Source organism: Gopherus flavomarginatus, chromosome 5 (assembly GCF_025201925.1).
Source record: "Gopherus flavomarginatus isolate rGopFla2 chromosome 5, rGopFla2.mat.asm, whole genome shotgun sequence".
In the NCBI taxonomy this organism is placed as follows: Eukaryota; Metazoa; Chordata; order Testudines; family Testudinidae; genus Gopherus; species Gopherus flavomarginatus.
This window is the reverse complement of record NC_066621.1, coordinates 23,990,030-24,016,191: the sequence shown is the minus strand read 5'-3', so window position 1 is coordinate 24,016,191 and position 26,162 is coordinate 23,990,030. Positions and strand designations below refer to the sequence as shown.

Genomic DNA, 26,162 nt, shown 5'->3' with positions numbered 1-26,162 from the left:
AGGGCTGTTTTATAGGCTGCAGCCTCTCTTTGTCCAGAAACAGTTCAGGAATTCAATCGTTAATTGAAATTGTACCTGAATTTTTAAGGAATCAGTTTACAAAGGAACCACAAAGCCCAGGTTGAGGCCTCTGGAGTCTGGTACAAGCATTTACTAGGCTGAAACTTACAAATATCCAGAGATGGGGATAATATGAAAGCATTTTTCTTTAATGGATTTCTTTGGTGTCTGATAAGCAAGGGCGCCAGATAGCTGAACTTGGTCTATTGTTGCCATCATGTAAAGAGAGACTAAAGCCCCATCTTCCTCCAGTTATAACTCAGTCACTACGTATTTATGGGATGATCAGGTTATAAATCTGTAGCCCAGATGCTACTATGAGAGAGTGATATATTATTATTATTTGTATTGCAGTAGGGCCTAGGAGCCCCAATCAGGGACCAGGACCCCACAGTATAAACATAGAACAAAAAGTCAGTCCCTGCCCCACAGAGTTTATAGTCTAAGTAGGTGTGCAGCCAAGGCCTTTGTGGGGAGGGGAGAGGAAGCAAGGATTCACCTCAAACAGTTCTTAAAGTGGTCTGAATAAAGTTTGTGGAGATCTATCATAATCAAGGAGCAACAGCTTTGGAAAGACAATGCTTGAAATGCACCCCTCAGCAACCCAGACTGATTTTAAACCTTATTTTTGCTAGGTCTATGACCCCTTGTAACCTGTCTGGCACAAACTGACCTTACACATTGACCACAGCCAGCTACTGTACAGTGTGACTAACCCTGAGCATGCAAAAAATCACAAGTAAAGCCCCCAAATCACAAGATTTAAATAGATATATAAAACCTTTAAATAGATATATAAAGGTCTCTTTTCCTTCACCTTCTCATTTACAAGCCTTTGGGGTGATGCGACTCTCACTTCACAACAGCGCCAGGTGTTTCTCCACCACCTTGGGTAGCTGCAACACAGACTGGAGATCCTCAGGCAAGCCCCTGACCCTAGCAGCTGGAGTGAGACCTCCCCCCTTCCATGAGTGTGTGCGTGCAAGCATGTGTGAAATTCTCACACAATCCCATGACTGCAGCAGCTGGGCAGAACCTCCCTTTCCCCCAGCAAGGCCTGTGTGCTGTCACACGCATGTGAGTGCTGCTAACAGGTGACATTCTCAGGCAATCCCCTGACTCCAGCAGCTGGGTCCAAACCCCCCATATAGTGATGTGTATGCACCTACACATGTCCACATCAACGTGTGCAAACCCAGCCCACCTCATGCACCCCAGGGGTCAGAACCCCCCTCCCAGTGTGGACCGGACTCGAGCCTCATCCACCCCCAGGGCCCTGCCTGGGAGGCGCAGGCAGCACAGAGGCCAATGACCGCCCCCACCCCACCCCTCTGTGAGGCCCCCTATGGGGAGGGAGCCAGCGAGGAGGGATGGGCGGGGCCCCGGGACGGCTCCTCCAATCCCACACCGCGTCTCCTCCCCGCTCCCAAGGTTTGAAGCCCCAGGCGGGGCCTTCCTGTCCCCTCCGGCCAATCAGCCCCGCGCTCCCCGCAGATCGGCATCTCTGCAGAGCGACTCAGAGTGGGCCCTGCTGGTTGCTAGGCGCCCCGGGAAGTCCCGCCCCTTGGTGTGGGGAGGCGGGGCCGCCAGTCCAGTCCCGCGTTGCCCTTCGCGCCCACTCTGTTCGGTTGGCTGCGGCGGTGTCCCGAGGCCGAGGCTGTGCGGGTGAGTGGGGGCGGGGCGCTCGGTCACACGCGCGGGGAGTCCCGGGCCGCGTCAGCATGGGGGGCGGGGTGGTCATGGCGGAGGGGGCAGGTAGCTCCCGTGGGGCGTGACCAGGGCCCTGGAGCCGGGGTGGGGGGAAGGTGGCTCCCGTGGGAGGTGACCCTGATCCGCGGGGCAGTTAGTCCCAGTGGGGAGTGACTCTGACCCTGGGAGTGTGTTGGTCATAGGGGACAACTAGCTCTCCGGGGGGGCTGACCCTGACTCTGCGGGAATGGGGGGCAATTAGCCCTCCGGGGGGGCTGACCCTGACTCTGCGGGAATGGGGGGCAATTAGCCCTCCGGGGGGGCTGACCCTGACTCTGCAGGAATGGGGGGCAATTAGCCCTCCGGGGGGGCTGACCCTGACTCTGGGAGAATGAGGGGCAACTAGCCCTCCTGGGGGGAGTGCCCCTGACTCTGCGGGAATGGGGGGCAACTAGTCCTCTGGGGGGAGTGACCCTGGCTCTGGGAGAATGAGGGGCAGTTAGCCCTCCTGGGGGGGGTGACCTTGACTCTGTGGGAATGGGGGGCAGTTAGACCCTATGGGGGGTGACCCTGACTCTGGGGGGGAGGGGCTGGATTGGGGGCAGGTGGCCTCCATGGGGGAGTGATCCTGACTGGGGTGATCACAGACAGGCAGGTGGCCCCCCTTGGGGGTGTGTGACCTTGACTCTGGGGGTGGGTTGATCATGTAGGGATGGGGGTAAGTTAGTCCTCATGGGGAGTGACCCTGATTCTTGGGGCAGGGTGGTTATAGTGGGGGAATGGGAACAGTTACTCCCTATGGGGAATGTTCTCGAGCAGGGATTTTCCTACTTTCCTCCAGCCAGTCGTTTTCCAGCTGGATCTAGTTTTTTAAATTTTCTAGTTCGAAGAAAAATTCATTTTGTTGTTTGGACATTTGAATTGAAGTTGAAACATTAACACACACTTTAAAAGCATATGTATGATAAAATACTTGTTCTTGAAAATGCATAATAGGTTTGAAACGTATGAACAAAGATTAGCTGTCTCCCGCAGCTGTTTGTTGTGACAGTGCTGGCTCATTCATTTCAGACAGGTTGACTGACCTAATAATTTCAAATTATGATTTATAAACAGTAAATCATCATAAATTCAAATGCTGATGTTTATTGGTGTTTTATGATGTTTAAAATGTGAGGCCAAGAGTTAGCACCATATTTCTTTGCCGACAAAAATGTATGAAACTAGCTTACAGTAACTGGGCAGCCACAGGTAAGCTTAACTCTTCCATTGAAACTTCATGAAAGTTTATGCATATATATACAGAAGGAATTCATATAATTTCTTGTTCTTGGGATGACTAGATTAGTGAGTTTAGTGACTTTGCTCTAGAATGCTAGATTTGTGACTGAGAAACTTATAGAAATATGTTTCCTATTAGGCAAGGTTTTTTAAAATGCCTTATTTGCCAAGGTTGTTATCTCGCATTGTCGCTATCTAGAGAGGTCATTATCTTGGGGAGTTTCTGAACTAAACACTTTAATAATTTTTCATAAGTAAATTTAAATTAAATACATTAAAAAAATTGATATATATTTTGCTTTAGAAATCTAAAACTGTTCTGTGTTTGGTGTAATTTTTGCATTGTCTTTTGTTAAATTTGCATTATCCTAACAAAACATTTAATTTATTAGTTATGACAGTCTGTACTCTTATGTTCACCCTTTTTACAAGGCTAGGATAAATTTTGTACAAAGTATGCCTTGTGAGGTATCATTGGAAAACTCATAATCTGTCAAACTTGATTTTCCTGGTAAAATGCATAGCAACATTGTATGTGAAGTTACAGAATTCTACTTTATAAGGCATGTTCCAAGTCTGGGGAACCAGCTTCAAACTGGTTCCCCAGAGACAAAAGACTAGCTAATGCTTCATCCACGTGTCAACAAAATCAAATGGACTATCACTTGGTTAATTGGCCATTCTTTGGAAGGAAGAAAGGTGTGAGTGAGAACTTCACATATTGACAGCAAAACAGTGGAAAGTTTCTGGCCTCCAGTCTCCTGTCACCTGAACCCTAGATGGAGATGATCTTCAAAGGGAAAAGAGAACTATAAGAAATGAGGACAGAAGCCCCAAAGCACTCCTTTCTCTTTGCTCACAGCATCAGAAACACCTGAAGGAACACTGAACTGGGGAGGGAGCTTGGCAGAAAGGATTCTAGCCAGCGAGACTGCAAAAGCATGTGGCGAGAAAGACATTGTACTTTGAATTCACTTAGCCTGTTAAGTAAGTTATTAGTTGCATTTTGCCTTTTATTTTTTTGTAACCAATTTTGACTTTTATGCCTTATTACTTGTAATCACTTACAATCTTTCTTTCTGTGGTTAATAAACTTGTTTTATTGGTTTATCTAAGCCAATGTGTTTGGATTAAAATGTTTGAGAATCTCCACCTGAGATAACAGGGTTTGTGCATATCACTTTCTGTTTATGAAATGATGGATTTTATAAGAGCTTGCATTATCCAGTAGAGTGCTAGACAGTACAAGATGCATATTTCTGGGGGAAAGTCTGGGACTGGAGAGTTTGCTGGTGTTCTGCAGTGTAATTCATGAGTGACTGACTATAGCACTCATACTGTGTCACTGGCAGCAAGTTACATGCTGGAGGCTGTGTGTGAACAGACCAGGAGTAGTTGTTCTCACAGGGAAGCAGTGTAAAAGACATGTCAGGTTCAAAAACTAAGGGGAAACAGCTGTTCAACAGTCCAGATTGTACCCTGGGTAATGTCACATTCTTATATGTTTTATATGTTGCAGGTCAGGGTGAAAATGAAAAGACAAAAAACAATTCAATTTTTCCACTCAAAGGCCTCAAAAACCAGCCAAGATGAAGAACACACCAAGAATCAGGAGTATATCAACATGTCATCTGAAGGTTTAAGTGGCATATCTACGTCTGAACAGTCAGAAGCACAAATACAACTACCTACTGAAGAAACAGTGTTTCCACAACCTGAAGGCAGTTCCCGATGTTTGTTGGTAAAGCTTTTTCCATTTATTGAAGTTACAAAAGATGGTGCACCTCTTGCAAAAAAGCTTACGAAGAAGGAAACCTTCCCACTGCTACAATTGGTAATACTGGAGGAGCCTAGTTTGCCAGACCTATCAGCAAAGCTAATGCTGATAAACTACATGAAAAGGCTGCAAAGCACCAAACCTCTGTACTGCATCAACATGCAGAAAGCCTTATAAGGCAGTTACTGTCAAAACCAAGTCTAGAAGTTCTTAATGAGGCCATTAAGAATGCTGAATACACAACACAGTTTGTGGGAACAAACATGGCAGTCGCATCATACTTTCTATTTAAGCAAGAGATACCACACACTACAAACTGGAGGTCAATGTTAAGTGCATTGTCACTTGTTAACCCTGAAGTTAGATACTAGTTCTGAACAAGACTGGCAAATGCTCTCTATCTTTCTGCAAGAAACTCAAGTAAGTGGTTAGAAGCATGCGGTGCAACAGTGAAAGACAGCAGTTGAAAAAGTGAAGAATTCTCTTACCACATTGAAAAATTTTTCATACGTGGCTCATGAATGCACTGATGCAAGTGAGTGTCAAGTATTAAATCATTGTGTACGTTATCTTGATGTCAGTGGTAGGCCAGTAGATGCATTTCTAGATGTTCAGGTTATAGAAGACACATTGGCTGCATCTATGACATCCCACATCTTAGAAGAATTAAATGTTTGTAAATTGGACCCCAAACAGATGGCTGCTTGTGCATTTGATGGAGCAGTAAACTTCACTGGAAGACATGGTGGAGTACAAGCTTTGCTCAGAGAAAAGTGTAATCCTAATCTCTCCTATGCACACTGCAAAGGCTATCTACTCCAGCTAGCACTAGTACGAGCTGCAGAATCTTCAAAAAACATTAAAAAAGCCATAATTGTAATGTCTTCATTGTACTCTTTTTTTTTCAGCAACAGTCCAAAAAGACTAAATGTATTGGAAGAAATAGAAGATGCTCTGGGACTGAAGTTCAGATTAGTCCAAGAGAAAACCCACTGGCTTTCCCGTGAGCGATCCTTGGCTGTTGTCTTAAAATTACTGCAACTTTTATTACTGGCTTTTGAAAGTATCTACCAAGAGTGGACCGATTTAAGTAGTGAGGCTAGTGCACTACTTTTGCTACTATGTTCAGAGAAAACAATCACTATTTTCTCTCTTCTAAGTCTGTTGTTGAAACCACTTGGGTCATTAAACAATGCCATCTAGGCATCTACTACAACAGTAGTAGATCTTTGTCCAGCAATAGAAGCTACAGTTGGATCAATCAGAGAAATATGTATTGAAAACGTACTGGAAGAAGCAAAGATTTCAATCCAGAAGTTAACTAATGAAGGACTAATGACTCTTCCTTAAGTGAAGAGGACAAGAAGTGTGTGTTAAGCCAGTTGAAAAAGTACATTAACTTGATTCTTACAAATCTACAACAGCGACTTCTGGATTCTACTGAACCTTTGTGTAACTTTTACAGATGTCTGTCTTATAAAACACCGGCAATTGAGTGGAGTGAGGCACTGCCAGCAATGGGGCTGCCATGTGATCAGGACAGAATAGAGAATTTGAACGCACAGCAGAATGTCATGCCATGAATGAATGAAGGTTTGACTGCAGCTTCTTTTTTATCATCGTTAGTGGCTCAACCTGACCTTTGTGCTATATTTCCTGGGATGAAAGAAGTAGGAATTCATCTCTTGCTACTCCCAGTCACAACAGCTACAGTTAGCGTTCTTTTTCATCATTGAACAGGATTCTGTGTTCTGAAAAAAGTCGCCTTCTGCTTGAACTAATGAGCATATCATGAACATATAATGAACTAATGAGCATATCAGTTGAAGGACTGGGAGTACCGGACACATGAGAAGCCACCAAAGATGAACACACTGCATTAGAGAAGTTCGTTAACAGAGTTGGGCAAAATTACAAGAAACCAAGAAGGATGTAGCCGTAGTGCTTCACAGAAGGCTTGAATAGCCAGCTTCATTTGTGTGATGATTTTTAAAATGAGTTAAATCGAATAAAATGCTTGTAGAACATTTTTTCAGTTTTTACTATGGTGCCATACAGCCCACCTTTGCCCTCATGGTCTCGCCCCATGGTCTCACCCCCCCCTGTAAATTCAAAAACTGCCTCTAATTTCAATTCCTTGGGAGAAAACAATGTGGGGTAATCATGGGGAGATGGCGGACAGTTAGCCCTCATGGGGATGGGGAGGAAGTTGACCCTGACTCGAGGGGAGGGGCACACGAGGGAATGCTTGGTTCTTCCCCACAGCTGGGTGGTGGCAGAGGGATACATAGTTATCCTCGTGTGGGGTGAGTGACACTGTACCACCTCCTCCCCCCTCCCCACACACACGGGTAGATTGTCCCTGCTTTGAAGTAATCACTGACATGGAGTGCATGGAGGCTATAATTTCTGACAGGTGAGACAGCTCCCATATTAGGAAGTTCCTGATTACTATTCATCTACCTTGCTGCAGGCAAGGTTGGACCCCACTTTAATTCCCACTTGCCAAAATCTGTTCCCCATTGCCTGTAACTATTTTTTGGCAGATGAGGGAAATTTTCCTGGTTCTCTTTCTTGTCCCAGCTGGTGGGTGAGGATGTTTTCGTGTTTGACTGGGAATATTCATGCAGATTGCTCAGGACGGTTTTAACCACATACATTTGTACTGTATTGCAGCCACAACATGTTATAATGTGTTTTGGTCCCAACAGTCCTGATGGTCTTGTAACTGGTTACCCAGCATGGTTGATTATTTTGAACCTGCACTGTGTATGAGCTGGCTTATAAGATAGTTTGGTCAGTTTTTAGTTATAGAATCATAGAAATGAAGGTCTGGAAGGAACCTCAAAAAGTTATCTAGCCCAGTGGTTCTCAATCTTTTTGGGCTCAGGACCCATTTGTAAATGTTTATGGTCCATTGTAACCCAGTAAATAGTCTGGGGATGGAGGCCTTGGGGTGGTTTGGTTGGATCCTGCACAGCACTCATCCCACAGTGCTGGCTCCTGCAGCTCCTGTGCTGTGGGGCTCGCTGCAGGAGCCATTTGTGAGAGTGGAGTTGTGACCTGGCTCATGGGGTTACAGTGCCACTTACTCAAATTTGGCCTACCCAGACTCCCATTGTCATGATAGATGGGCCAAATCTGAGTGGTGTTGGGACCCCAGAGGTTGCAGTGCCTGGAGCAGGGAGGCAAGCCCAGCCAGCCCTGTGGGATAGGAGCTGTCATGTGACCATCTGAAACACTCGACCCAATTGTGGGTACCGACCCGCGGGTTGAGAAACCCTGATCTAGCCCATCTTGCCCCCACCCCGCCCTGCTGAGGAAGGATTAATAAAAAAAGACCAAAATTCCATGCTTTAGCCAAGATTTATACCTGGGGTAAAGCATGTTTTTGTTTTAACCTGGTTAGTACAGTTTAATAATAATACCTAGATTTTTATCTAGCACTTTTCATCACTAGATCTCAAAGTGCTCTACAAAAGAGGTCAGTGTCGTTACTGCTATTTTTGCAGAGGAGAAAATTGAGGCACAGGTGTGTGAAGTGATGTGCCTAAGGTCATGCAGCAGGCCAGTGGCAGAACTGGGAATAGAATTGAGGTCTCTTGAGTCCCAACCAATGCTCTATCCATTCTGGTGGACCAAATCATCTTACTACCTGGTTGAGCTACATGAGGGTGTATAAAATTTGGTTCTTGCTGCCATAGAGATGAGATGTTTTTAAAGAATTCCAAGGATTGTTGCTTTTCATGGCTCTGCGTCACCCTTAACAGAGCAACTTCTAGTATTAAAGGCTAAGTGCTGGCTGTTGATGTGTATTTAATGGCTGCTTCAAATGACTGTCCTCCTTGCACAACTGTTGTTTGAGTTATTATTGTGAAAGCCAGTACCATACCTACAGTACGAAAGGCGCCAGCTATAAGGTGCTAATTCTTACAATATTTCAGCACAATGCAAAGAACTTCACGACTGAAGAGAGAGCTGCATCTGTTGACCACAGAGCCTCCCCCAGGCATTATGTTCTGGCAAAACAAAGACCGGATGGATGATCTACGAGCCCGTATGTATTACCATCGTGGTTTTTTTGTTTGTTTTGTTTTTTAATTCCCCTTCTTTATGTTCCCTATTGATTGGATTCCTGGTCACGTGGCTAGGGAGCGTGGACCAGGGGGAGTAGTTAAGGAAACCACACTGGTATGCTCTCTGTAACATGAGTTACTGTTGCTGGAAGTAGCTGTAGTCCCCTCTCATGGCTTTTCAACACTGCTGAAGGAGTCTGTGCATGTAGGGGGTTGGATGTACTTTGCTAACAAGGTTTTACAGGTGGCTTGGAGTCTCAGGTTTTAGGTTTCCTGCTACGAGGAAGGCCAGGCATCCACAGAGTTCTCCCTCCATAACTCAGCTTTTGGCCCTTTAGATTAACTCCATTTCAGGCACTGACTTCCAGAAGAAACAATACAGGGGAGTAGTATTGAAGATTATGGCCCTCTACTCCTAAATATTAGCTTTGCCACCTTAACTCAAGAGATTGCTTGGGTCTGTAGGCCAATTCTCAGTCCTGGTTCTAGGGCTGAACATTATTTCAGTATCTTTTTCAGCTATTGGCTGAAAAATCACCATAGTTATTGTATCATGCTCACAGTCTGGAACTTGAGAAATTTTCTCGCCTTCAGGAGTCATGGCCAATTTCAACTTCTGAAGTATGAGAAGGGAGGAAGTATCAAGACTTTGCCTGGGTGTAAGGATAGGAAGGTCAGACACACAGAAGGAATTAGTGAAATAACATACTCTTTCTTTACTATGCAGAGCATTCGCTCAGCTGAGCTCCAGCAATACAACTTTTGTCAGTGAAGAAGTTCCAACCTGTAACAGTCAAACTTTTTTTTGCTTCCAAAATTAGATAACTAATGATTGTTTAGGCCCTCCCTAGTTCTCACTTAAAACATAGGGATTATTGACCTTACTGCACAGCAGGGTAGAACAAAATGTTTAGTGACGAGATGGCAATGGTCACTTCTGTTGGCAGATCCGGACATTGCTACAGTTAGAAACGGTGTGATGGGAATGCACGACTGTAGCAGAAGCATGATGGGAGTGGGGGCGGGGGGAACACTTACCCATTTTGAATGTTATAGTTGTCTAATTTTTTTTTCTTTAAGAAATTTTGGGTGGTGCAAACACGCCATATGATAAAGGAGTTTTCAACTTGGAAGTAGTTGTTCCTGAAAGGTAATTAAATCAATGCATGTAGGAAGGTGAACAGAAGGGGGAACACACATAGTAAGAAGGAATATTTTTTTAACTTCTTGTCAAATATGTCAGTTTGTGTGAGATACAAAGAGGTGGTATCCTGTATATTAGGAGGATTGGAGCAATGGGCGTAAAGTGTAATAGTTTGGTTCTTTGCCTTCACTCTCCCTGTTTGTGACATTATCAATCAGATTTTAGCTGAGAGAGATTTTATTAATGTTCTTATTTATTTGTAATATGAAGATTTCACTTTCAAGCTCCCAAGGTGTGTAACAATGCACACACAAAATCTAGAAATACTTTATCAGGATCCTTCAATTATTTTGATGCCTTTAAACAATTTTGAAAGGGGAAAAAAAAGGACCTGTGTGGTGCATAAATTCATGGAGGATAGGTCCATCAATGGCTATTAGCCAGGATGGGCAGGAATGGTGTACCTAGCCACTGTTTGCCAGAAGCTGGGAATGAGCGACAGAGGATGAATCACTTGATAATTACCTGTTCTATTCGTTCCCTCTGGGGCACCTGGCACTGGCCACTGTCGGAAGACAGGATACTGGGCTAGATGGACCTTTGGTCTGACCCAGTACTACATCTTTTTCTGTTCACAGCTAAAGTGAATTGATGTAACTAAAGGAGATGTCAGGGAAAATGAGAAAAGCAAGTAATCTGAGGCAATGAGACGTTAGCTTCCAAGCAAAAGGGAATTTAGTGCTGTGCAAAAGACAGAAACCAACCTGAAAACAGTTAAGGCCATTGTGTTAGAGGGCATGGCCAGAGATGGGGTGTTTCCTCCAAAAACTTGCTGAGGAAAAGATGGTTGGAATTTGCAGGAGTCTGGGGAGAGGACACTAAAATGTTGTTGGTAATGTATCAAATAGAATGCTAATGGAACTGAACATTCAATTTAGATTATATTTTAAATGAAAACTGTTTCTTTAACACCTCTTCTTAAAAGATATCCATTTGAACCACCGAAGATTCGCTTTCTGACACCCATCTACCATCCCAACATTGACTCTGCTGGAAGGATTTGCCTGGATGTTCTCAGATTACCACCCAAAGTAAGGCAGTGCTACTCTAGTGGGGATCAGCAAAGTTACAGATGATGCTAAACTCCCCTATTGTCCCGGCTGTAAAAAGCTTCACTGATATTTAATATTGGCTCTTGTTTACATGGATACTCATTATACAGGTGACTATATAATGCATACCATTGGTTATTCACTAAGATGTATTTTTCTTTGCTTTTTTTAATGCTTTAAGGGCTGGGATTTTCGAAGGGACCTAAGAGTCAGGTGCCCCTCTGAAAATCACAGCTTGGATCCTGATACAATACAGATGTAGATGACACTGCGGATCAGTGTCAATTAAGTTGGAGTGAGATCTCTGCATCACTATAATTGCTCTCTTGAAATGGCCCGAACAGAAGCTGCAGGGCTAATTGGTATGAGCACTGTGCCTCTGTCTGTCTGCTGTAGAGCAAGTTGCCGCTGTAGCTGTGGTGAACCAAAGGATGAGAGCCAGGTCGGTCCTGGAATGTTTTTCTCCTTTGTAGGAGAGGTCAAAACCTTACTGGTTTGAAATCCACTAACCTGGCATCAGATGTCTTCCTTACTGTATAAACTGACCACCTGGTGGTAACCACCTTATGTACTGCATTGAGGGGAAACTCCAGAGGAAAATTAGTTTTCTGTATGTCAGCTGATAATCAGACCTCTTCTCCCTGTTAAGCTCTGTTTTTATTGTTCTGTTTCTGTGAAGGGTGCATGGAGGCCGTCCCTGAATATCTCCACATTGCTGACCTCCATACAGCTTCTGATGAGCGAGCCTAACCCCGATGACCCCCTCATGGCAGACATAGTACGTACTCTTTTATTCCCTAGGTGCAAATGCTGGCGCATGCAAATTAGGGCAGAGACTATGTGGTACTTGTGCTCATTCTTCTATATAGGGAATAAGAGTGTTCACAGGTGCTTAAGTGTCTATCCTTCTTATCTCTTGCTTTATTATTTCTAGTCCTCGGAGTATAAATACAACAAGGAAGTGTTCATCAGAAATGCCAAACAATGGACTGAGAAGTATGCAAGCCAGCAAAAGGGGGTAAGAAATGTACCATGCTTTGAATCTGCTAAAAAGGAATTGGGTGTAGGTTAATCTTCACATGTATTATCTTGCTAGTCCTCAGGAAGTAATATGAGTGACGCAGATATAGGCATCACTTTCAATACTCTTCTTTTTTCTTACCTCTAACCCACTGATCCCAGTGTATTTTTGGATGTCTATTTCAGGTTCCAATTCCAGTATTTTTTTTATTGGGAGTGGATTGCCTGTCTTCATGGAATTGAGTCCCTGGGTTGCCAGGCCTGTGATTGTACCATAATGTAAACTCTCTGAATTTAACTTCGCTTTTTAAGAAATTGGTCTACTAAACCCAGGGTTGTGAGTTCAGTCCTTGAGGGGACCATTTAGGGATCTGGGACACCAAAACAAAAAAACCCCAAAAAACCTCAGGGACAGTACTTGGTCCTGCTAGTGAAGGCAGGGGACTGGACTTGATGACATTTCAAGGTCCCTTCGAGTTCTGTGAGATAGGTATATCTCCAAATTTTTGTTAATTCTGTTTAGGTAAACTTTACTTTGTTTCCCTACCCATGTTGTCATAGCTAGAGATTCTTCTTCGAGTGCTTGCTCATATCGATTCCAATTAGGTGTGCACGTGCCGCGTGCATGCTCGTCGGAAGATTTTTACCCTAGCAACACTCGGTGGGTTGGCTGGGTTGCCTCCTGGAGTGGCGCAGCTATATGTACCCCTGCGGACCCAATGGCCCTTTAGTTCCTTCTTACCGCCCGGGACGGTCGTTGGAACTGTGGAGCGCGGCTTTGCTGATCTCCGCATCCCTAGCTTCTCGTAGTTCTTTGCTCTTTACTATGTTTATAGTTCGAGTTCTTGTGGTTATAGTTAGTGTTAGTACTTCTATTCATAGTTAGTGTATATAGTTGAAGGAAGGATCAGGGTTTAGCCCCTTTCCTCCACCCCGGTGCGGGCCCATGCCCAAGGCACTGGGATTCAAACCGTGCTTGGCGTGCCAGAAGCCGATGCGAATAGGGGATCCCCATGACTCCTGCCTCAAGTGCCTAGGGGAATCCCATCTTGCTGACAAGTGCCGCATTTGCAAGTCATTTAAACCAAGGACAAAAGAGGAGTGGGACTTTCGATTGAAGCAGCTCCTCATGGAGTCGGCACTTAGTCCTGCAACACCGGTACCGAGCGCCCAACAGACTGCCTCGGTAAGGAGCGCCCCTTCGGCACCGGATCACTCCGGTACCGAGGAGTCCCGGCACCGAACTCTACTGGCACCGACTCCTTGGCACCGCTCCCTTTCCCCGACTGGGAAACGACATAATGCTCCGAATCCAGCCTCGCAGAAGGAGCACTTGTCTAAGACGGTTCGTCGGGCACCGTCATCCGCTGCGGCACCGTCGACGCTGGCACCGCAGATTGCAGCTCCACCTAGCGCAGCACCGTCGATTCCGGTCCCACAAGGGCTGTTGAGTCCGGTGCCAGACAGCTCCCCGGCTCCTGCTGTGGTTGAGCTTGCTCTCCCTTCTACGCCGGAGACCTTCGCTACGGCAAGGGAGCTCATTGCTATGACGGAGCCAATACGTCCTCAACCTCTGGCATCGCCGGTGCTGGTCGTTCAATCAATCGGCAAGCCGGCCCTGGTAAGGCCTCCTTCCGTTGGTCCACCAGAGAGACGTCATTCCAGGTCACGGTCTCGCAGACGCTCTCGACCACGTCGTTCCCACTCCCGGCGCCGCTCGCAGTCCCGGCACCGCTCTCCATCGCGGTACCGGTCGCACTCACAGTGATGTTCAACATCTTGTTCACCGGACAGATTCTCCTGGTACCGATCCAGCTCTCGATACGATCTCGGTACCGTGTATCCCGCAGTCGCTCCAGACGAAGGGACTCGAGATCGCGGTCGACCTCCCTGCTGTTATAGAAGGTATAGTACTGTAGAAGGTCCTGGTCTCGCTCACGGTACCGCCATAGCTCCCGGTACCGCCCCCTGGTACCACCCCGGGATCAAGCGTCAAGAACAATGGTGCCCTCCCAGGGTCTCTCGGCACCACCGTGGCCTTCGAGACACACATCGGTATCGTCTCAGGCTGGTAGTGCATCCTAGCATCAGGAGCGTGACTCTGATGTCCTCAGCCAATATCCGGAGAGACAAAGCCACGAACAAAAGCCTCATCACTGGTCCTTCTGGACACCATGGGCATACCACCAGGCCCAAGGTGCCACATCAGTGGCTCAATGGTCGGCTCTGTCAGAACACCAGGTACCAGAGGCGACGGTGAGCCGCCCTCCGCCTACGGGCACGGACAAGGCTCCAATTCCATCTGCAGTCACTGAGGTTCCACCTGATGCAGATGACGCCCCTCAAGTACACAACCCACCTCAGGACCTGTTGGTCCCGGGCCTCTCCTCCTCCTCCTCCTCACCTGATGAGGCGGTAGCAGGAACATCCTCCTCAGGCCCTCCACCAATCGATCTCAAGGCCCATCAAGACCTCTTGAGGCGGGTGGCTCAGAATATGAACTTGCAAATGGAGGAAATGACTGAAATAGAGGACCCAGTCATGGACATCTTATCAGCTGATGCACCTAGTAGAGTGGCTCTCTCGTTCATCTGCACTATACAAGCTAATGCGGACACCATTTGGCAATCTCCAGCTTCAATTCCACCTACAGCTAGGGGAGTAGAGAGGAAATATATGGTCCCCTCAAAGGGATACGAATATCTCTACACTCACCCACCTCCCTTCTCTCTGGTTGTCCAATCGGTGAACGAACGGGAGTGTCATAGACAGCAAGCATCAGCTCCTAAGGCGAAGAAGGCTAGACGCATGGACCTCCTAGGCCGCAAAATATACTCGGCTGGGGGCCTCCAACTTAGGGTGGCAAACCAACAAGCCCTCCTAAGTCGGTATAACTTTAATACATGGGTGTCCGTGGGGAAGTTTACGGAGCTTCTTCCCCAGGAGTCCCATCCAGAGTTTACGGCCCTACTTGAAGAGGGTGAAAAGGTGGCAAGAACCTCTCTCCAGGCTTCTCTGGATGCAGCGGACTCGGCTGCCAGAACTCTGGCATCCAGAGTGACAATGAGGCGTATCTCCTGGCTCCAGGCTTCAGGCCTTCCCCCTGAATTGCAGCAGACCGTTCAGGATTTACCCTTCGAGGGCCAGGGCTTTTTCTCAGACAAAACCGACCCCAGGTTGCAAAGTCTGAAGGACAATCGTGTCATAATGCGCTCCCTGGGTATGCACGCGCCAGTGACCCAACGAAGGTCCTTCCGGCTCCAGCCACACCGCCCTTACAACCAGACTAGGCCACGTCAGGACGCTACCAGAAGGCGTGGCAGGGGGAATCGGCAGAGGCAGTCTGGCCGTCAAGGAACCCAAAGTCAAGTGCCTCCTAAACCACCAATGGGGCCCAAGCAAAACTTTTGATGGGACACCCGAGGACAGCTCACCAGTTACCCTACCGGATCCTTCTCCCTCCTTTTTCAACCGCCTCTCCCATTTCCTCCCTGCCTAGTCCCAGCTAACCTCAGATCGTTGGGTCCTCTGCACCGTGGAAGCGGGATACCACCTCCAATTTGTTTCAACCCACCCTCCCAATCCGTCCTTCTTCAGGGACCCCTCTCACGAGCAATTCCTCTTTCAGGAGGTCCAGGCACTCCTAAAACTGGGAGCCATAGAGGAGGTGCCAAAAGACATGAGGGGGCAAGGGGTTCTATTCCTGCTACTTCTTAATCCCCAAGGCAAAGGGAGGTCAACGACTGATCCTAGACCTGCGAGAACTCAACAAATTCATGATAAAGCTGAAGTTCCGCATGGTATCCCTGGGGACCATCATCCCATCCCTGGATCCGGGAGACTGGTATGCCGCCCTCAATATGAAGGACGCGTATTTCCATGTCGCCATTTATCCACCACACAGACGGTACTTCTGTTTTGTGGTCAACCACCAACACTTTCAGTTCACGGTACTTCCCTTTGGCCTTTCTACAGCTCCAAGAGTCTTCACCAAATGCATGGCTGTAGTAGCCGCCTTCCTCCGGCGTCATCGAGTACACGTCTACCCGTATCTTGACGATTGGCTCATTCGAGAGACTTCCCAGTCACAAGTATCGCAGCACCTGTGCATCGTCAGAGACCTCTTCGGGAGCCTAGGCCTCATGATCAACACAGAAAAGTCTACTCTGACACCCACGCAGAGAATAGACTTCATGGGAGCTGTTCTGGACTCCAATCTGGCCAGAGCCTGCCTCCCCCAGTCGCGTTTTCAAACAATGACTTCAATAATTCAAAGTCTTCAATCCTTTCCGACAACGTTGGTGTGCACCTGGCTCAGCCTAGTAGGTCACATGGCCTCCTGCACCTTTGTGACCAAGTATGCGAGGCTATGTCTCCGTCCCTTCAAAACCTGGCTTGTTTCAATATACCGTCCGCACAGAGACAGTCTGGATTCGGTGCTCACTATCCCCAGGAAGGTTCTCAACTCCCTCACTTGGTGGTTAGACCCCTCTCTGGTCTGCGCAGGGATGCCATTCCACCCACCGCAACCCTCGGTGGCCCTTACCACAGACACGTCATCTCTATGTTGGGGTGCCCACCTCGGGAGTCTTCATACTCACGGCCTTTGGTTGCCCCAAGAGCTGGCCTTGCACTTCAACGTGAGGGAGCTGAGAGCAGTCCGTCTAGCATGTCAGGTGTTTCGGGACCATCTACAAGGCCGTTGTGTATCAGTGTTCACGGACAACACAACGACCATGTTTTACATAAACAAGCAGGGTGAGGCACGCTCCTCCCTCCTTTGTCAAGAAGCCATCCACCTCTGGGACTTTTGCATAGCCCACTCTATCGATTTGGTAGCGTCTTTTCTCCCAGGAGTCCAGAACAGTCTGGCAGATCACCTCAGCAGGTCCTTCCTGTCTCACGAGTGGTCGATTCATCCGGACATTATCCATTCTGTTTTCCGGAGGTGGGGCTTTCCCCACATAGACTCTTTGCCTCCCGAGAGAATAGGAAATGCCAGGTGTTCTGCTCCTTCCAAGGACGCTCCCTGGGCTCCCTCTCAGATGCATTCCCGATCCCGTGGAAGAGGCACCTACTTTATGCCTTCCCACCGTTTCCGCTCGTCCACAGAGTCCTACTCAAGCTCCGCAGGGACAGAGACCACCTGATCCTCATTGCTTCAGCGTGGCTGAAGCAGCATTGATACACTCTGTTGTTCGACCTCTCAGTGGCAGACCCGATCCCCCTGCCACTCTGGCCGGACCTCATAACACAGGACTTCGGCAGGCTTCACCATCTGGCCCTGCAATCCCTTCATCTCACAGCATGGCTTCTGTGTGGTTGAGCCAGTCTGAGTTGCGCTGCGGTAAAACAGGTGCTCTTGGGCAGTAGGAAGCCTTCCACTAGGATGACATATCTCGCCAAGTGGAAGCGTTTCTCCTACTGGTGCGCTCAGAGTAACTTAGTCCCCGAACAGGTATCTGTCCCCACTGTCCTGGATTATCTGTGGTCCCTGAAAGAGCAGGGCCTGGCGGGGTCTCTTCTATAAAGATGCATCTGGCAGCTATTTCTGCCTTCCACCCAGGGGAAAGTGGCCGTTCAATCTTTTCTCACCCCATAGTTTCCAGATTCCTAAAGGGATTGGAACGGTTGTACCCTCAAGTCAGACACCCGACCCCTACCTGGGATCTAAACCTGGTGCTAGCCAAGCTTATGGGTGCCCCTTTTAAGCCTCTGGCCACCTGCTCGCTGCTGTACCTCTCCTGGAAGACAGCCTTCCTCGTCGCTATCACCTCGGCAAGACGAGTATCGGAGCTTCGGGCTTTGACAGCGGATCCCCCATATACGGTATTCGACAAGGTACAGCTGCGACCGCACCCCTCTTTCCTCCCTAAGGTGGTGTCTGCTTTTCACGTCAATCAAGACATCTTTCTCCCAGTCTTTTTCCCGAAGCCGCACTCATCACATCGGGAACAACAACTACATACCTTGGATGTCCGCAGGGCTGTCACCTTTTATATCGAGAGATCCAGACCCTTCCGACGTTCGCCTCAGCTCTTTATAGCGGTGGCAGACCGGATGAAAGGCATGCCGGTCTCTTCCCAACTAATTTCATCTTGGGTGACATCCTGCATCTGAACATGCTATTAATTGGCTCACATTCCGGCTAGCCATCTCACCACCCATTCTACTTCGGCGCAAGCCTCATCTGCCACTTTCCTGGCCCATGTCCCCATCCAGGAAATATGTCACGCTGCTACCTGGTCATCGATTCACACCTTTTGCCTCACATTACGCATTGGTTCAACAGTTCAGAGACGATGCCGCCTTTGGCTCAGCAGTTTTGCATTCTACAACGCCTCACTCCGACCCCACCGCCTAAGTAAGGCTTGGGAATCACCTAATTGGAATCGATATGAACAAGCACTCGAAGAAGAAAAGACGATTACTCGCCTTTGTAACTGTTTTTCTTCGAAATGTGTTGCTCATATCCATTCCAAACCCGCCTTCCTTCCCCCTGTCGGAGTAGCCAGCAAGAAGGAACTGAAGGGCCATTAGGTCGGCAGGGGTATATATCCGGCGCTATAGCGGCACCACTCCAGGGGGCGACCCAGCCAACCCACCGAGTGTTGCTAGGGTAAAAATCTTCCGACGAGCGTGCACGCGGCGCGCACACACCTAATTGGAATGGATATGAGCAACACATCTCGAAGAAGATGGTTACTCACCTTTGTAACTGTTGTTTTCCTGTGTGTGTGGCCTAGTATACACTTGAAGTTTTGTCCGTATAACTATACTGATATAGTTATACAGGCAAAACCTTCGTAGTGTAGACACAGCTTATACCAGCATAAGGACTTTTTTGCTGATATAACTGCAGCTAGGTGTACACTGTAGACTTCTACTCAGATAACTGTCAGTTGGGATGTGAAGAAGTGTGTGATCCCTGACAGACAGAGCTGTGCTGGCAGAAGCCCCTAATGTAAATGCAGGTATCCAGCAAAGCTGTTCTTCTACCAGTATAGTTTGTGTCATTTGTGATGGGGTTGGAGAGGTGGTTTTACCATATATTTAGACCATATTCTGTCAGCGTAGCTCTGTCCACACTAAATATGCTTTCCTGGTATGGTATATTGATATTCCTGTACTAACAAAGTGCTCCTAGTGCAGACATAGCTTCTGTCTACACTAGGGCTCTTTGCTGGTTCTAAAAACGTTTATTTAAAAAAATCACACCCATAACTGACATTATTATACTGGCAACATTTCTAGAGTATACCTGACCTGTGTCTCAGGTGAGTCCTTCCACTTCCTGTGTCTGCTCTGCATGGACTTATGAAAAGTGCCCTGGGATATTTTTAAGAGTTGGGGTCCGTCAAAATGTCCCTTTCTGTTGTACTTTGTGCTGGCTTTCTGTTTGTGTCATATAAATGTACAGTTATATTTGGGAAATGTATGGTCATATGCAGATTATAGAAGGGGATTATGTCCTCTTAACATGGGGATTGCTCATGACATCTGTCACAGGGTGGCTGGCCCCTGTAACTGAGTAGGTCCAGCTCCCCTATGCCAGAACAAGTGCTCCCAGCTAGGCCAGGTAAGGGGGCAGGGTTGCACCTGCCGCTATAGAGTGAGTTCCACTGAAGGGCTGGCTAGGAGAAGGCACTGGCTGATGGAGAGTGAGACAGGAAATTGCAGGAGGCAGGACTGCCAGAGAATCCCTCTCGAGGGGAGGTATTGAAAGCCTGAGATTCAAGGGGTGAGCTGAGAAAATGTTTTTGTTGGTTTGTTTAAGTTTGGGAATAAAACTGCATGAAAGCGACCTTGGGTGTGGCAGAGTGTTTTGGCAAGCTGGGGAGGAGCCCTGCCTTGTGACAACTTCTCTCTACTAGTGTTTGTGAGAGGTTAAATGAATCTAACAAAAGTTGATTCCATACTTTATTTATGTGGTCATGCCTAGAAACCCTAGTCAAGGCTTGGGATCCCTTTGTGCTGGGCATTACACACACTCACACACACTGAACTTTAGTGCAATAATTTGTAAGTTTTACAAATGTACTTAACTCTATGTTCACAGGCATGGAAGGTGCTGGTCACGCCTCTCTGTGGTTTTACCATGTGGGTAAAACATATAGGGTCTGCTATTCAACCCTTTTCCTTATGTGTAGCTCCTGAAGATGGAGCTAGGCATTTTAGATCTCCTTCAACAAATTCATTCTAGTCATAATGGACTGTGCCTCTAGCTGCCCCAGTGCTGTGGTGCTGCTCAGTGGGTACAAGGGAGTGGGCTGTCAACCCACTGAAGACTGGCAGGTGGGTTTCCTTAGTATCATGTTTGTTTGGGAGAGATCTCTTATGCTGAAGCATATTAGTGGAAGGATGAGATGATATAACTAGCCATCCTTTCTGCACCCTCACCTGATGGAATGCCATGGTCAAGAGTCTTCCCTGAACTCCTTGGGCATCATTAAAAACATTTTCAGATAAAGCATGTACCTGAAGTCCTACGTTTTGGGTGGCTAATAGACTCAGCAGGAGTTCCCTGGGATTTTACTCTTTGAGCAAGCTCCTGTATTGTACAAAGTTGAGGCCCTAGTAGATCTAGTGTGAAAGGAGTGAGAGCAACAGGTCTGTCATAGTGGTGGTGGAGGAGAAATTGTCTCTTGCACAACCCAGAGACAAATGGTTGTAGGCACAGAATGCTAGGGCAAGTTTAGAGATGCAGTCTCTTGAGGCAGAACAACATGCAGCCAGCCACTGCCCATTTCACATGCTCAGCAAAGAGACTATGTTTTAGTATTCTCCCCTGGACACAGTGGGAGGGAGTGGAGCTCGTGGTAGAAGGGATGCTCTAATTTCTCACCTTATCAGCTACGGAGAGATAGAAGAGGGCTACTTAGGGTCTGATTTTCCATTGACCTGTACCATGTGCTGTCGTGTAGGCCAGTGTAAAGTGCTCAGTTGGCAGCGTTATGCACTTTGCACTGCTCTGAATGACTGCATGAGGTGCTCGGCCATGGAGAATCAGGTCCTAGATGTGTGGAGGAGAGGGAAAAGCAGAGACCTTGTTACTACTCCCCACAACTAGTTGCTGGGATGGATCATGACTGAGAACTCTTCATAGTGCTTGATTAGAGAAGTGCAGCAACTGTGGAATAGCATGTTTATTGACCCTTCACATGAAATGGCTTTAACAAAGGAGTCAAAGGCAGCCTTCAGCCTCAGTTGGTTAGTGTTTCCCTTTTTCTACTAAAATATCCAGCAAGCTGTAGAGGAAACAACTAGAATTGTTTTGCAATTGTAACACTAGGGGGCACCTGCACTCTTGGCAATTGTCTGACTCCTGGAAAATAGCTGGGCAGTCTCATTCCCCAGACTAATGAAAATAGGCTGCTTGTCGTCCAATTTACCTTCCTACTGGAGAATGTACTTGTCTTGTTCCTCCAGTAGGTGGTGTATTTGGTTTTGTATTATCTTGGCTTCTCATGGCAAATGGGGACTGATGTCTGACAAAGTCCTTGCCTCCCAGGCTCTGCACAGCTCTGTCCCTGCCCCTTGGCTCACTACTTCCACCAACTCCTGTTCCACTGGGGCCCTGTGCTCAGCTCATCCTGCCTTTTCGTCACACTCCCTTTTTTGTCTCCCCCCCCCCCCAGCACCTCTGTGGGCATCCTGTGCACCCCAAACAAGCTCTCTGATCCTGCATGCCATGGAACCATTGTGCTATCTCAACACCCCATTTCTTAGATCTCCCCTAACCTGACCACTCTCCTCCCTTAAATTAGTAATGTAAATCACATTTTAAAACTATGGAGAACTAACCCCATATAAACAATCAGCCTTGTGACATGACTTTGTGTAAACCTTGTCCTCCTCTATTGCATCCTTGAGCATTGTCTGTCCCAAAGTCCTGTCTAATTTAGACTGTAAGCTCTTTATGGAGGGATTGTTTCTTTCATTTGAAAGGTCTGTCTCCTATGTATACAGGTCTTGCTTTTGTGACTGGCAGCTCCACTGCAATGTAACTGTCACGGAAGGCTGTGATGGTGCAGGGTGAGGAGATCCTTTGGGTAACAGTCTCTCAGCCCCATAGGCTGATGAGGACTGAGACCTTGACTGTGCCCAGTTTTCATTGGGGTGCCAGTATTGTGAGCAGAATAGTAGGATAATGCACACCTGGCACCCGTGTTGCTGCAATATTCTAAACTAATGGCAGGTTTGTTTAAGATTGTTGATGTCATAGCTAGGTACAGAGAATTACAGTAATCAAGCCTGGAGGTCCATGAATGTGTGGATCAATGTGACCAAGTCTGCACCTGCCAGGAGGATGCAAAGTTGTCATAGCAGTGGAGCCCTGCAAATCTGCAGATATCCCTTTTATATCTGTGGATCATGTTTGCAGCTTGCGGATCGGAGGTGGATACGGATACAAATTTTGTATCTTACTGGCTGTAAGTTGAAAAGGGCATTCCCCTATGACCGTAGCTACTGGAATATCCAATCCAAGTTGACACTAGGCCTGTGGGTTGTTTCAGGGATTTGAGAGGGAGGCTGTATAATGCAGGGTGATATTGCAAAGGTGCTTCCTTTCTCTACGAGCTTCACCTCAATCTTTCCAGTCAGCTGTTCTCATCTAGTTGCTTATTTTAGTTTGTACTCCTTAGGTGCCTTGTAACTCCTCTGTATCCTGTTATGTACTTGGGGGTTAAAAAAAGACAATACGAGTGTTAAGGTTGCAAAGTCAAGCACTTGAGAGTTAGGAAGTGTCAAAGTTAAGATTGCTTGTACAAACTGAATTTTCCCCCTTCTTTCGTAATACTCAGTCTTTTAATTAAATGATCACACACTTATTATTTATTTGTATTACTTTAGTGGCTAGGAGCCCTAGTCGTGGACCAGAATCACATTGTGCTAGGTAAAGACAAAGCACAAACTTTTTGCCAGAACCTCCCTGCTTCATTCAGTGCAACAGATGGACAGTATTCACTGACATGGTTATTCAGTGTTTTTATTCTCTTCATTGAGTTACCCTGTGCCTCACTTGTGCGTATCATCCAAATCCTACTCTGGAGACAGTATTATTAATTCCCTTGTGGGCTTTTCTAGGGTGCTTTTCATTATAGTATCTGAGTTTTCAGAAACATTAATGAAATTATCTTCACAACAGCCCTGTTGAGGTAGGGAGGCATTAATTTCATCTTATAGTGGGGGAACTGAAGCACAGATGTTGAGGCCAAAATAGCCCAAGTGTCCACAATGTTGGGTGCCCAGTTTGAGACGGGCAGGGCCTGATTTTTCAGGTCACTTAGCATTTTTATGGCACTACTTATGTTCAAACAGTTCCCTTTGATTTAAATTAGCAGTTCTAAGTTCTCAGCACTTCTACAAATCAGGCTCAAGTTGGGCACCTAGAAAATGAACGCAGTGGCCACCTGTGAAAATTTTGGTTTTACGTGACTCACCCCGCGTCACATAGGAGCTCTGTGGCAGAATCCAGTTCTTCAGGGTGTCATTCAACTGTTCTAACCATGAGACCATTCTTTCTCTTCCTGTAATTCACTGCCTTATTCACGACAGTTAACTTCTGCAACAAATGAGGCTGGGCTCCTACCTGTTAATAGGGCTAATGCCAATGTAAGATTCAGGCCTGTATTTTTGCCGAAGATGGCATTTTCGGTTTTGCTTGCCTGTTTGAGTCTTGATACACTTACATTCTTATTAATATGTGAGAACAAAGGACAAATGCACTGTGTATGTTGCTTCTGCCTAGCCAGATGAGTTTATTAGCATACTGGGAGCAGATAAGAGCAGTTTGTGTTACTAGAGCTCACACTTTAAGACTGTCTCAACTCCTATCTCAAGGCAAGGTCAAGCAACCATTGGGGAGAGGCAAATGGGGATTGGAGGGAAGGTATAAAGCACTAAAAGACCAAAGAAATGCATGTCCATGACCATAGCACAACCTCACTCCTTACCCCTGCCATGGGGTACAAAAGAGGTGGGACGAAGACCTCAGGCCCACGACCCCCCCAGAATGGAACATGACCATAAGTTGTAAGGGGTGGGACTATAGGCATGCATCTCAGTTATAATTATGCCTGCTGAGGAGAGCTGGGACAGGACACTGGGAAACAAGGCTCTGTGACGTCAGAGTTGTGGGACACATGCTTGCTGGAAACTAATCCCAATAAATATCGCATTGCCTGCACTTTGGATTTCTGGTCTTCTGCTTTCTATCTGTGTGACAAGAAACAGGGGAGAGGGTGAAGGGAAAACACTCAATACTAGAGACAATGACGTCTTTCACTAGGCAACCCTGATTTGTTCCCTGAACGCTCTCATCTTGTGTACTGAATGAGATGGGAGTCCTCAGGAAAAATAGTTTGTGATCATGTAATTAAAGGGGAGGAGAGGAACTTAGGGAAGGTCTGCACTAGAAAGTTAAGGCAACCCAGCTTTGTCACTCAGGGATGTGAAAAATTCGCACCTCTGGGAGACATAGTTAAGCTGGTGTAATCCCCAGTGTAGACAGTGCGAGGTTGACAAAATAATTCTTCCATCAACCTAGCTACTGACTCCCAGAGAGGTGAATTTACAACAGTGACAGAAGAACCCCTTCCATCACTGTAGTGAGTGTCTATGCTAAAGCTATGCCACTGTAGCATTTCTAGTGTAGACATAACCTGAGGCTCTACTTGTTATGGCTGTGTGGGAAAAACCACCTTGAAAATGTGACCCAAGTGTCACCATCTGCCTGAGTGAGAAACAAATCGTTCTGAAGTGTGAGCTGCCCCATTTGTCTCATGGGTGATGATTTGGATGCCCATGATAATACTTTAAATAAAAACATAGTTAACTAGAGTTGGTTGACATTTCCACAGGAATGTGTTTTTTTGGCACACTTTTTGATTAATTTGTTTTTTAATGAAAATTTAAAAACTTACTTTTTAATTGAAATTTTTCATTTTGGTTTTTGGAAAACCAATTTTTTTTTTTACATTTTTGATATTTTTCTACTTTTGCTTGCAATTAACCATAGTAGAATGAATTTCTAGGGTTATTCCCCTCCACCTGTCCCACACACACTTTTTCCCTTTTTCCTTTCACTCTAACTCTTCGGACTTCCTGAATTTTGGGAAAGTTCCAGAGTGGCAGAAGGAAACATACGAGTGGAAGGGACTTCCTGGCTCATCAGGTCCAGTCCCTGCTATCACAGGCAACCCCATCAAATAACCTAGGTCATAAATTTATCAAACTCTGTCATAACACTAGTTAGGTTGTTCGCCCCCACTGCTCCTATTGGGAGGCTGTTCCAGAACTCACTTTTCTGATGGCTAGAAACCTTCTAATTTCCAGCCTAAATTGGTCAATTTATACACTTTTTTAGTGTTGGATTTGTATACAGTAGTCTGAAGTGCTTTGGGATATTTCCCCCCACACACTGTTATAAATGTGTAAGTCTGGCAATAATTTTCAAAGAGGAAGTGCTAATGTGTCTCTAGGAAGTGAACGCTCCTTCTAGGGCAGACTTGATCTTTCAAACTGACTGTGAATGTTACAAATATAAAGGTAACCTTCTTTATTTGAATCATTTGTGTCTTATGTACCAGGCTTCCAAAACTCCAGATGAGGAAGTGACCCAAAGCAAGGCTAGCACTCCCAAAGAATCTGCCATCTCCCAGAAAAGCAAAGCAAATGATATCAGCAGGAAGGGGAAAAAACCCCGCCTCGATTCATAGAGGTTTTCTGTGTAAATTCACATTCATAAAAATGTTTAACATTGGCAGGTTTCACTTGTCTCTCTGTGCTTGAGCTAATACTTGCGATGGCAGGGGTTTGTTTTCAAATTTAAGCTTTTATTTTGTTTCAGTAGCATTACATGTTTTGTATTCTTGTTCCTCTTGCATTGTTTGTCTCCAAGTATTGTGAAGGCAGGCGGAACTGGGAGTAATAAATCAGTCTTACATGTTTTAGAGTTCTCTTGTGAGGGTGGTCATTGTGTGAATGAGAAATTGCTTAAC

General features: G+C 46.4%; 1 protein-coding gene across 1 annotated transcript; it reads left to right on the top strand.

Annotated features, from left to right (window-relative positions):
- The first annotated feature begins 1,613 nt into the window (after positions 1–1,613).
- Positions 1,614–26,116, top strand: UBE2T (ubiquitin conjugating enzyme E2 T). The gene is made up of 7 exons (XM_050956468.1): positions 1,614–1,725; positions 8,752–8,864; positions 9,964–10,033; positions 11,013–11,118; positions 11,819–11,917; positions 12,074–12,157; positions 25,752–26,116. The coding sequence occupies exons 2-7, from the start codon at positions 8,756–8,758 to the stop codon at positions 25,878–25,880; spliced, it is 597 nt and encodes a 198-aa protein (XP_050812425.1). The 5' UTR covers positions 1,614–1,725; positions 8,752–8,755; the 3' UTR covers positions 25,881–26,116.
- Positions 26,117–26,162: the final 46 nt, after the last annotated feature.